General features: G+C 33.3%; 1 protein-coding gene across 1 annotated transcript; it reads right to left on the bottom strand.

The window, feature by feature from the left end:
* Nucleotides 1-725: 725 nt before the first annotated feature.
* On the bottom strand, nt 726-12935 carry LOC128991526 (gastrula zinc finger protein xLCGF3.1-like). The gene is made up of 2 exons (XM_054414484.1): nt 12921-12935; nt 726-2756 (listed from the first exon to the last, which is right to left on the bottom strand). The coding sequence occupies exon 2, from the start codon at nt 2397-2399 to the stop codon at nt 1230-1232; it is 1170 nt and encodes a 389-aa protein (XP_054270459.1). The 5' UTR covers nt 2400-2756; nt 12921-12935; the 3' UTR covers nt 726-1229.
* Nucleotides 12936-13305: the final 370 nt, after the last annotated feature.

Below are 13305 nucleotides of genomic sequence, written 5' to 3'. Positions count from 1 at the left end.
TAAACTGAATCAGGTTCAGGTTATGACGGACAGACGTGGTCTCTGGATTGTCGTCTGCATTGTCACCAGCTGATATAGGACTATTGTAGTGACTGAGAAGAGTGTTAAAAGTATAATTGGATTCATAATTAATTGAGTGTTTTCACTCAAAAATTTTGCGCTGTCCCTAGTTTTATGTATTTATATATTTCAAACTCCTCAAAGTATTTAATAAATTTCCTTTCGTGCAGTACTGTAGAATTTCGAGACCATAATTTATATCCAGCAGATAAATTGGTTATTATTGTCAATAATTTTAAATGGAAAACTCAATTATGAATCCCATTATATTTTCAACACTCTCCTCCGTCACTACAACTAGTCCAATATCAGCTTTTGATAACACAGACGACAATCCAGAGACCACGTCTTTCCGTCATAACCTGATTCAGTTTACTTCCAGTCCTGCCTGCGGCAATATACTCACGTGAATTGATAGGCCTATCTGTTATCGTTTCGTGTTTTGTGTATAAACAGATTGTCTGACAAGATGCGTTTCTACCATTATTAGTCATAAAAGGCAATCCTGGGGCTATCAAAATTAATTATAAGATTACTTCGTCACAAAAACCTTTTGTGGGTATTTTGCCTGGCAATTTTTGTAGAGTAAAATCGAGTTTTTGGAGTGTGTTGTTTGGAGTGGCGGTGTTTGTAGAGCCAGGGAGTGGCGAGCAACAAGTCTGTCTTATTTCGTGACTGCCTATAATTTTGAAAAAAAAAAAACTTTGCCAAAGTATTATTAATGCATTTTTAAAGCGGTTTGATTTCTTAAAATTCTTCTCTGAGATTCTTTCTCTGTAAAATTTAACGCCACCTAATATATTGTACAGTTACAATACTGTGTTGGAGTAGAGTAATTCACCTAGTACAGTATATTGTTGTACGTTTTGAAGACGTTATTGCAGTACTGAGCACATGTTAGCTGACAATAGAGATTCTGAAATGTAAATTGAAACACTTCTAATTCGTCCATTAGTTAGATATACCTGATGAAGTATTGTTAAATGTTGTTAACGTTTCCTATTAAACATTTAATTTTTATTATCAGCAAGTTTGTTTTTCTTTACCTCAAGTTTACTAAATACTAAATTGGAATGCTCGTTTTATGAGGTAATGGGAAAATTGTCAGATAAATTGGTGGGGGGGGAGGGTAGGTTTAAATAGACGGCAGCATAAATTGGGGGGGAGAACTACTCCTTTGGCTTGGGGGGGGCGGGGGTTGCGCCTCTGGGTTTGGGGGGGATGGGCACCTCTGCTTCTCCAGTATGAACCAATGTATGTTTATACAAAGAGTATTTGGCTGTGAAGGACTTTCCACACGTATCACACTTATAAGGTCGCTCTCCAATATGAACCTTTGTATGCCTCTTCAATTCGTGGTTGGTTTTAAAGGATTTTCCACATGTAGTGCACTTATAAGACCGCTCTCCCGTATGAACCACTGTATGCCCCTTCAATTCGTGGTTGGTTTTAAAGGATTTTCCACATGTAGTGCACTTATAAGGCCGCTCTCCCGTATGAACCACTGTATGCCTCTTCAATTCGCGGTTGGTTTTAAAGGATTTTCCACATGTAGTGCACTTATAAGGCCGCTCTCCCGTATGAACCACTGTATGCCTCTTCAATTCGTGGTTGGTTTTAAAGGATTTTCCACATGTAGTGCACTTATAAGGCCGCTCTCCAGTATGAACCACTGTATGCCTCTTCAATTCGTGGTTGGTTTTAAAGGATTTTCCACATGTAGTGCACTTATAAGGCCGCTCTCCAGTATGAACCACTGTATGCCTCTTCAATTCGCAGTTCTTTTTAAAGGATTTTCCACATGTAGTGCACTTATAAGGCCGCTCTCCCGTATGAACCTTTGTATGGTCCTTCATGTTTCTTTTTTTTGTGAAGCATTTTCCACATGTTGTGCACTTATAAGGCCACTCTCCATAATGAACCTTTGTATGGTCCTTCATATTGCTTTTGGTTGTAAAAGATTTTCCACACGTAGTGCACTTATAATAAGGTCGCTCTCCAGCATGAACCAATGTATGACTATTCAAATTGCCTTTGGTTGTGAAGGATTTTCCACATGTATCACACTTATAAGGCCGCTCTCCAGTATGAACCATTGCATGTCTTCTCAAATCGCTTTTGGCTGATAAGAACTTTCCACATGAATCACACTTATAAGGGCTCTCCCAAGAGTGTTTTAACAAATGACTCTTTACTTGATGTAGTTTGATAAAGGTTCTCTCACATATCAAACATTTAAAGGGGCACTCACCCGTATGTTCCAATATATGATTCCTCATTTTCCACTGAGGTGAAACAATTATTTTACAAAATGCACACTTATACGGAAGCTTTAACATATTTACTTCCTAACTTTATAGTACTTGTCAGATTACCTAGTAAGTAAATAGATAACTTAATTTGTCAGTTATGATTTGTATGTTACATAGAGATCTCAACAATATTAAAACATTTCTTGCTTAAATCTTGTTGTGTTGAAGATATTTTAAATCCTACCGCATAAATGTTAATTGTACAGTAATTTAATAGTTTCACAGAGCAATAATTTACTTTCATCTGTTCTTTATATAGTGTTTAATAGAATGTAATTTTTATCTGCTGTTCGTAGTACAACCTTATGTCAGACATTATATGAAGCTTTTCTGTGAGGAACTTGAGTTTATTTTTCTCTATGTCTGGGAAAGCTAATGCCAGTTCTGAAAAAGACCAGAATTTATTAGATATATATATTTGATTAAACATATAATATTTTAACACTTTTATTTATCATTTTATGAAGTTTTAACAATTATATCGATAGCTTATAAATATCGAATGATCCAAAATTAGGGTTGTACATGTCATTCAAAATATTAAAATGCTAAATGAAGTATCTCTAATGGATATTACATACTTTGGTTTACATTTATGATATCTATCATAAATGCTGGTTGTAATAAAAATTCTATTTTTACCGAGCATATTATTGACTTTCATTTTGTTCTTTATTATAGTGTTTATTATAATACCCTTTTCAGCTGCTGTTCAAAGTATTATATAAGAAATCATATGAACCTTTACTGTGATGACTTGAGTTTATTTTCTTTATGTCAGGGTAAGACTTTTGCCACTCCTGAAAAATGCCATGTCGTATTGGTCATTTACAATTTTATAATATATCATATTTAACAAATAATGTATTATTGAAAACTACGTAAAATTTAAATTTTTTTGCCACTTGAAATTTTTTTAATAAAGTTGTAAAAACACATAAATACAGACAGACGGAAAACTAAGCTCCACCGACCCATGCTCCTATGGTGAAGTGTTTGTCTTGACCTAAGGAATATACATATGTACAGAGTTACGGAACACCCTGTATTTAGGTGACAGGTTTTTTTTTAAATTTCATTGTGAACTAACCACTTGATGGATTTTCATGACTTTTTGGTTGAAACCGTTTTGAAAGAAAGATAATTTTGGGAACTAGGTAATTTTGAAAATAAGATTTCAGTTTAAGGGTTCAGTTTTTTTTTTTTTTTTAAATTAAGTTTTAATTTTAAACAAGTGTAGCAGACGCTAAAATTCTAGATTAGCTTTTGGTACAATGCCATTTGCTTAACAGCTGTTATCATTCAGTGATTGTGACACAAATTCAGCATTTGGATAAAAATTAAATTGGATACATAGGGTTGACTTATTTATATACTATGTGTAATGCTAAAATCATTTATACATTCATTTAATCAGTAAGAGGGTAACAATTTATTTAAATATACATAGTAAAATACTAGCTGTTCTAATTTAACTTTTAGAGCAGCATTCAAAATCTTGGGTTTGTTTTAGTGCAGTATAATTTTGTTGTACTAACAGCTGGATGGATATAAAAATACTCTTTAGCACTAACTGTTGAGTTATTTTATTTAGTCTATGGTTTTGTCATTGATCATAGGAAATAAGTAAGATTAGCAGAGAAGAGTAGATCACAGAGATAAGTATAAGACCATTGTATACAACCGAGGCTCTGCCCACAGGTCCAAAAAGAAAAGCCTTAATTTGATTTTACTCTGATTTGGAATATTTAATTTTAGATATACAGGGTGCGGCAAAAAAACCAATCCATTTTCTGCAGAGCACTGTTCAGCGACAGGTCGTCTGAGAGTGGTGAGAGTAGGCTCGAAGGCTCGTTGGAAAGCCTACACAATGCCATTGTTTTGTAGTAATAGAGCAGTGGTCGCCTAAGCTACGTGCGGTTGTTATGGAGTGGTTTTTAAAAGGTATTGAGTTCATTCATTGCAACTCAGCGGAATCGGCAGTTTCACACATTATTTCAATTAGGGTGACATGAAGAAGTTCCGTTGCGTATCACAATAATGTGGTGGGTTACTAAGTTTAGAACAACGGCTTCTGCATTAAAAAGGTAGCCGAAAGGCCATCCAAAGTCAGATCGGACGCCAGACAACTTACATTCGATAGAGTTCATGCTGCTGTGGAAAACAGTCCTCGCAGGCACGCCAGAAAACAATTGGCTACTCGAACATGTCTGACTGCTCAGATACACAAATTCTGAGGTTAATTTTCATCCCTACAGATCAATTAGAATAATAATCTGTTTTATAATCATGTTATCCATACAGATAATCACGACAGAACCTCTCCATGTCGACCTAATAGAATAAAAGCACAGAACTGCCACTGAGTTGCAATGACTGGTTTACTACTTTTGAAAAACTACTAGAAAACAACCGCACGTAGCTTATACAACCACAGCTCTATGACTACGATAAATGGTATTGTATAGACTATCCAACGAGCCTACTCCCACCACCCTCGGATGGCCTGTGCTGAATAGTGCGCTAAAGAAAATAGATAGGTTTTTTGCCGCACTCTCTATTTACTCAGTTCTAATTACATTACTTACTATATGTTTTAATCCAAGAACCTTCAGTGAAGTTGTAAATTAAAAATTCCCATGTGATTCTTATCGAGATTATGTAAACTGTTGTAGGTCACTTGTTTTATGGATATGTTTTGATCAAACTTTGCAAATTTATTTATTTTGTACTAAGCTAAATATATTGTATTGTATTTTATAATTTATCAAACACACACTTTACTCTCATCCCTGTAGCAGCAAACCTTAATACTCGTTAAACCTCAAGGTATTTAAATCTATTAAAAACTAAAAATTAAATCAGACAAATAGGAATTCGCTTAGGCTGCAGGTTTGCTACGGTGGGAGTATTTAATGTTGCACTTGTGTGATTTTTTATCGCCTACTCTTTTTTAAAACGTTTTTATTAGCTCGCTTTCTTGTCCGGTACAAATTTTGCAATCAATTTTATACTAACTTCCCAATGAGCTAGAAACTTGAAACATAGCTCAAAAATGGAAGACAATGCAATATTATATCATTTGATTTCCATATTTCCCTTGGGCTACGCCCCATGGGCTTGTTTTTATTAACTCGCTTTCTTGCAAATTTTTATACTTCCCGATGAATTAGAGACTTGTTTTTATTAGCTCGCTTTCCTACAAATTTTGATATCAATTATAAACGAAGTTCCTCATGAGCTAGGGACACGAAATTTGAAACATAACTCACAAATGGATGACAATGCAATATTATATCATTTAATTTTCATATTACCCTTCGGCTACGCCCCATGGGCTTCCAAATTTTCCATGTTTACATTTTGAAAGAATGTAAATATATCAATTAATTTAAGTCAGCTGTAAATACTTAAATTTTACCGTTCGAAGAGCAGAGGTTGAGAGGTACAGGTTATGGTCCCAAGAGATTCTTTATACAAACAAAAATTTAAAAATAAAGATAAACAATCTGATTGCATATATAAAGGTGTTTGTTAATAATGTCAATTGTTATTTATTTAGTATTCTATTAAGTAAACAATAAATTAAATAGATTGATATATTTATAGTTAGTAGGTGAAAAGAAACTAAACAAATGTTAGATTTTCCACACGCCTCTGTCTTAATCTGATATATATGCTTGAAATAGATTTAACATCCACACACATGAAAAACTAAAAAAGTAGAAAATAATTTATAGATAAAATTTTTTTTTTAAACAAAACGTTTTTTTATTTATTAATTATTATGTATTCTTTTGTCATATATTGCACAAATGCAATTTTGTTTTATAATTATTTGACAGTATTTAGTTATTTGTGTATAATTGGTATTTTAGTAACTAAAAGTATTTTAAAGAGGATGTAATGTTTGCACAATGGTAAAATTAAAGAACTTATATTTATATGAATATTTATTTATAAAAGTAACTTATTTTAACAAATAGAAAGTACAAGTGGATTTGTTAAAGTTAATTCTGTGACCACTTGAACATTTTATCAACTAAAAAGATCAATAAGTTTAATACAGTAAGTTTTTTACTGAAATTTTTAAAACAATATCCTAAATGGTTTTGTACAAATTGTAAATTATATTATCTTTTTAATAAGGTTGAACAACTGTAACTTTAAACTTGGTACTCTGGTATGAACAAATGTGTCAAGTCCCTTTGACATTTTAGGACAAAATACACTTATACCGTAAGGACATTCAGGGCTATCAATAATTAATACAAGTCTGCTATACTGGAAATTATAAGTAAAAGAGCATTTTGCATGTCCTACACATGTAAAGTTGCTCTCTAACATGTAACAATGTATGTTTCCTTGAATATCAAGTATAAATAATTTATTTCAATTGCTTAAAATTCTTCGAAACTTATATAATTCTACAGAAGTTTTCATATGTGGTGCACTTATGAGATCGCTCTCCTGCATGAATCAAATTATGTTTCTTAATTTTCTCATTGATGGCGAATGATTTTGCGCATATAGGTCACTTATAAGATCCTTAACTAGTATGAACCAATGTATGTCTATTTAAATTGCTTTTGGTTGTGAAGGATTTTTCACATATAGTGCACTTATAAGATGCTTCTTTAGTATGAACCAATGTATGACTATTCAAATTGCCTTTGGTTTTGAAGCAATTTCCACATGTATCACACTTATAAAGTCGCTCTCCAGTATGAACCTTTGTATGGTCCTTCAAATATTTTTTTTTCGTAAAAGAATTTCCACACGTAGTGCATTTATAAGGCCGCTCTCCCGAATGAACCACTGTATGCCTCTTCAATTCGTGGTTGGTTTTAAAGGCTTTTTCACATGTAGTGCACTTATAAGATGCTTCTTTAGTATGAACCAATGTATGACTATTCAAATTGTCTTTGGTTTTGAAGCAATTTCCACATGTATCACACTTATAAGGTCGCTCTCCAGTATGAATCAATATATGTCCCTTCAAACTGTTTTTGGTTGTGAAGGACTTTCCACATGTAGTGCACTTATAAGGCCACTCTCCAGTATGAACCACTGTATGCCTCTTCAATTTGTGTTTGGTTTTAAATGATTTTTCACATGTAGTGCACTTATAAGGGCTCTCCCAAGAGTGTTTTAACAAATGACTCTTTACTTTATTTAGTTGGATAAAGGTTCTCTCACATATCAAACATTTAAAGGGGCGCTCACCCGTATGTTCCAATATATGATTCCTCATTTTCCACTGAGGTGAAACAATTATTTTACAAAATGCACACTTATACGGAAGCTTTAACATATTTACTTCCTAACTTTATAGTACTTGTCAGATGACCTAGTAAGTAAATAGATAACTTAATTTTTTAGTTATGATTTGTATGTTACATAGAGATCTCAACAATATTAAAACATTTCTTGCTTAAATCTTGTTGTGTTGAAGATATTTTAAATCCTACCGCATAAATGTTAATTGTACAGTAATTTAATAGTTTTACAGAGCAATAATTTACTTTCATCTGTTCTTTATATAGTGTTTAATAGAATACCATTTTTATCTGCTGTTTGTAGTACAGCCTTATGTCAGACATTATATGAAGCTTTTCTGTGAGGAACTTGAGTTTATTTTTCTCTATGTCTGGGAAAGCTAATGCCAGTTCTGAAAAAGACCAGACTTTATTAGACATATAATTTTTTAACACTTTTATTTATCATTTTATGAAGTTTTAACAATAATATTGATAGCTTATAAATATCGAATGATCCAAAATTAGGGTTGTACATGTCATTCAAAATATTAAAATGCTAAATAAAGTATCTCTAATGGATATTACATAATTTGGTTTAAAATTATAGAACTAGTAAAATAATGGTATTAGAATGTAGTGGATATGATAAAGCCTAATGAACCGTCTCCATGTAGTGGATGTCTTGGTGGGGAATTTTGTTTACAGAGAGGGGACTTATCTTTTTGTGGTTTGGAACGTACCTATCACTCATCAACCCCTAATATTCATATTTGCTATTTCCCAGTGGTGTTATGTAGTTATAGCGACCTTTCTACCTACTTAATGTATGTCTGATGGAGTTATTTTGTAAAGGCAAAAATACCCTGTATTACTCAAGATATTGAGGAATTATGTCTCGAAAACGATGACAAGCCTGACTGTACTTAAAGTCAACTTTAATGACATACCAAAATGCTTAATTTATTAAACCTAAACCTAAAGTTATGAAATTTTAACTTGGATTTTTTACAAAGTAGGTTGTTTACATATCAGTAGTTCGTATTTAGCTTGGGTATCGTACACTACCTTAACCCTCCGAGTGTCCATAGTTTAGGCCTTAATGTCAGCCTATTTTTGGCGCATTTGCAAGGTTTTATTAAAACGGATCTGAAAAGCTTAAAACAATGTTAATTCTACTGTTCTATATACCATTTTGTTTGGAAAATCATGGGCTTCAATATCATACATAAAACCTAAGGAATATTTATTTCAAAAACATTTTTTTAGGTAAAAATAAAAATTAATTTGGAAAAATTGAAAAAAAAAATATGTTCGCGCTCAATGAAATTGTATAAATTATAGGCCTATAAATATTTGAAAATAGCCACTTTGTTCTAAATTTTATGAGGATTACAAATATATAATAATATAAGGAAGTAGATTTGCAAATTAATAAGTTATGGGCAAAAAACAGATTTCAGTACATAGCGTTTAGCTAAGAATGCATAGCCTAACCATAGGTAGGAATCTGGCTGATAATTTACATCAATATCACTACCTACTTCTTCAGGATCATCAACCAGCACTTCAAAATCACTTAAATCTTCTTATAATGCACCACGTATATCACTACTTTTGATTTTTAACACTAAAACAATGATAAACATAATAAAACACATCAGTCATCAGTCCGAGGTTAACTAACCTGTTTACAAATACGCACGTCAGCTGTCTGCTACAATTACGATCGGCTCGGAGAACATACAGCACTTAGAGACAGACCTCTGGAGAAAGCTTAGAATATAACGAAAAGAACGATATCTAACTCGATCCAGTTCAATCCGATTTTGTCAGTCATAGAGCCTTCGCCGTAAACAGTGTTCGTGAGTCGCTGCAGCGACACATGACACTCAGAGGGTTAACCTTTTATCTGAACTATCTTAAATACTTTACTGCATCGAACTCTCCAAAGAAAAGTAGATAAAGGTGTACAATGCCCCTGATGCTGAAGAGGCATACTCTGGATTCCAAAGGACTGTACGGCTCATTTTTGACTATGTCTGCCCTTTCAAAAAAACAAGAGCTAAGCAGAAAGGAGAGAAAATGAAGGTCCAGTATGATGAAGAAGTCTAAATACTAAAAGAAGATTTTATAGATACCTTGCATCAATACGAGCTTACTGGAAATGTAAATGATAACACTACAATGTTGGAAAAGAAGAAAAAATGTGATTTAAAGCTCAGGTCCTTCAAGCGACAAGCCACTGCAGAATACATTACAAGTGCTAATAATAAATTTAAAATTGTCTAGGAGATCATCAACACAGAAAAAATGTAAACAGAAGGAAGAACCAAATCTGCAGCTGGAAATAGAGGGGAAAATAGTAGATAATCCTACTCACATTGCTGAACACCTAAACCAATTTTTTGTAGAAATAGCAGACAACACTTTAGAGAAAAGTAAAAATCAATAAAAAAAATTACACATCCACTATTTAAACCACAAAGCAATATCCAGCCACTAATATTAACTCAAACAACCATTAATGAAGTGTTAGCAACAATAGCCTCAATGAATTTAAAGCTGTCATGTGGAGTAGATGGAGTCCCATCAAAAGTTGTAAAACACTGTGCCGAATAACTGGCAGCTCCACTTGTCAGCATAATAAACATTCATTTCATTTCATTTTAGCCTTGGACAATTTCCCTCAGCCCTACAAATAGCAAAAATATACCTAAAGCACAAAAAAGGCTCACGCACTAAACAAGAAATCTACTCCCCTATCTCATTAATATCAACCTTTTCAAAATAAATGAAAAGGTCGCTCTGTCAAGAATGCTGAGTCACTTGGAAAGCAATGGTATTACTAAAAACCAACATGGTTTTCTCAAAGGGAGGTCCACCACCACAGCTCTAAATAGTTAAATCGAATAAATCATTTACCATCTAGAAGCAACAACGTTAAAAAAATATTAAAACAGGAAAAACGAGCAATTAGGATCATGCTTAAGTTAAAGTATGATGCATCAGCAAAAGAACATTTCAAAAATCTTAATATTTTAACTGTTTACTGGCAATATATCATTGAAACTACTCTCATTGCAAAGAATTGTACAACTATAAATTTTAAGTCCCCAGCTCATTTGTATGATACTAGAAAGAGAAGTGAGGTTATCCTGCCACATAGATTAAAGTTTTTTGCAAAGAAACCAACCTACATAGGATATACTTTTCTTAAATATATTCCAGAAAACATAAGAAGAGAAAATAATTTAAACAAGTTCAGGAAATTGCTGAAAGAATATTTGATGCAACTGGCCCCTTACTCCAAAGAATAATTTTTCACTTCCCAGATATAACCTACTGTAGATATAAATATTTTTGTTATTACTTTTCATTTTTGCTTGGTAAATTGTTAATAGTAGTTTTTAGTTAGATTTAGTATTGTATTATATATGACGCTATTTACTGTACAAACTATGTACAAAAAATGAATAAATAACAATGACTATGACTATGACTAAGCACGCAGACATGTATCAACAGTCTTACTTGACTACAGCAAAGCTTTTGACTGTCTGGGCCATAATCTCATCCTATGGAAACTCACAGCCCTAGGAATAGAGGGAATGGCCAAAGACTGGGTAGCAAGCTATTTCAAAAGACGTACATAAATTGTCGAAATCCAGCAAAACACAAATGAAAGAAAATCTGTATATAGGTCCACACAACTTTTGATTAACAGAAGAGTGCCCCAGGGCTCAATCATAGGCCCATTTTTGTTCATCCTTTTCACTAATGATTTTTCAGATTTCATTAGGAATTACGCCTTTACTTCATTGTGTTTCACCTACTATTTCAATTGTGCAAAACCATTCTGGACGTAGCATAAATTAATGAGTCGGTTTTTTTTAACCTACACATTACCTTCCTAATCTTACCTAGCTTCAAATTAGCCTACCTAATACAGTCACGAATCTGCATAAAACCCGACCTACCTTCCCCATGCCTAAATAAGAGCTGATTATTATTAGTTTCAAAACCAATTATTGATTTAATTCCGCATCAAGACGAGTATAAACATTACAGGTGGTTTTGTGCATATATTATTTAAACAATATTCTCTTTGTAATATGGTTAAAAAGACTAGATTTTATTAGACATTTAATTTTTTACACTTTTATTTATAATTTGATCAAGGTTTTTCAATAATATTGATAGCTCATAAATATCTTATGATAAAAGCATTTTTGAAAAAGTAATTTGAAGTGTTTTTCTCAGGATTTTAATTTTACAAAAACAGTCTGCAGGCAACATAAACTAACAACTCGATACATTATAACCTAAACTTTACCTTCCTAATCTAACCTAACTTCAAAACACTTAATGCAGTCACCAATTCACATATAGCACGACCTACCACCCTAACATGCCTAAATAAGTTTAACTGTAATTAGTCCAGCAGTATATCTATAACTATATCTCCATAATGTGACGAAATTCCTATTATAGAGAACATGTTATTTGACTACAGAATCACTTGAAATGTTATCCATCCTATCTTGTTTATTGTAATGTTAAGTATGTTTTTACGGCGATATCTTGAGAAATATTCATCAGCGGTGAAAAATAATGGTATATTTGGATTCAGGAGGTAAAAAACTATAAAGTAAGATATCCAAATTAAAAATTCGTTTGGAGGCACCTATACCACAGAAAACGTACTACTATAACCCAGAATGCCAACCGCATGGTAAAAAGCATTAAGTGTTTTGAGAGAGCTTTGCCTGTCAATCGGTAGGCAGCGCCACCAGCGTTGCTATTCTATTGCATGGCAACGCTGGTGGCGCTGCCTACGGATTGACAGGCAAAGCTCTCTCAAACCGCTCAATGCTTTTTACCATGCGGTTGGCATTCTGGGTTATAGTTGTACGTTTTCTGTGCCTATACGGAATAAATACCCGTTTACCAATCGAATCGATAGTTTCAATCAATATAAGCATAGCCCAGTTAAGAAACTGTCCCCGATGTACGGAACTCTGCCCAAGCACTGGATAGGCCATTGCATGTTGAGAGAAGTTTTAGGTACAGTACCTACTAATTGAATTGTTAGTTTCAATCGATATTAGCATAGCACTGTTAGGAAACTGTAGCCTAGTTATATAAGGGGAATTCATGCATTAGAACTAAAATACGGTATGGCCACAAGGTACTAGGCCTACTTGTCCAAATTGTTGTACTAAAATCTTAATTGGGTGAAAAAGTACTTTCCAAAACATAGCCTAAGGCAGCATCATAATATACTCACTTCTTCATTAACAACACTGTAAGTTAGTATTGCTCAGAGGTCTGAGGGTGGAAGTAATCTTCTTTCTAAAATCTGCTTAAACACTATTTCTTGAGAATATATATTACAATAATTTAAATAAAACTATACATCAAACAAACTTCTTAGGTTTAGGTTTCTTCACATTAGCCTCCTACAGTCAGTGAGTCAGTAGAGTTACCAATACCACTCAATACCACTGGCTAGTGGCCTAGTGGCTAAGTGACTAGTTAGTTGATACGCTAGTGTAGTGTACCTCTGTCCTGTCCTCTGTCTGTACCAGAACCAGCATAGACTAAGCAACGTTTTATCTATACCATAGATAAAACAGACTTGTGTTGGTTAGGTCTATGTCTATATCTAATCT

This window comes from Macrosteles quadrilineatus, unplaced genomic scaffold, assembly GCF_028750875.1.
Source record: "Macrosteles quadrilineatus isolate MER2022 unplaced genomic scaffold, UCM_ALF_1.0 Scaffold_4__1_contigs__length_99947679, whole genome shotgun sequence".
In the NCBI taxonomy this organism is placed as follows: domain Eukaryota; kingdom Metazoa; phylum Arthropoda; class Insecta; order Hemiptera; family Cicadellidae; genus Macrosteles; species Macrosteles quadrilineatus.
Note: the sequence above shows the minus strand (reverse complement) of the source record. Positions and strands in the feature narration are given on the sequence as shown.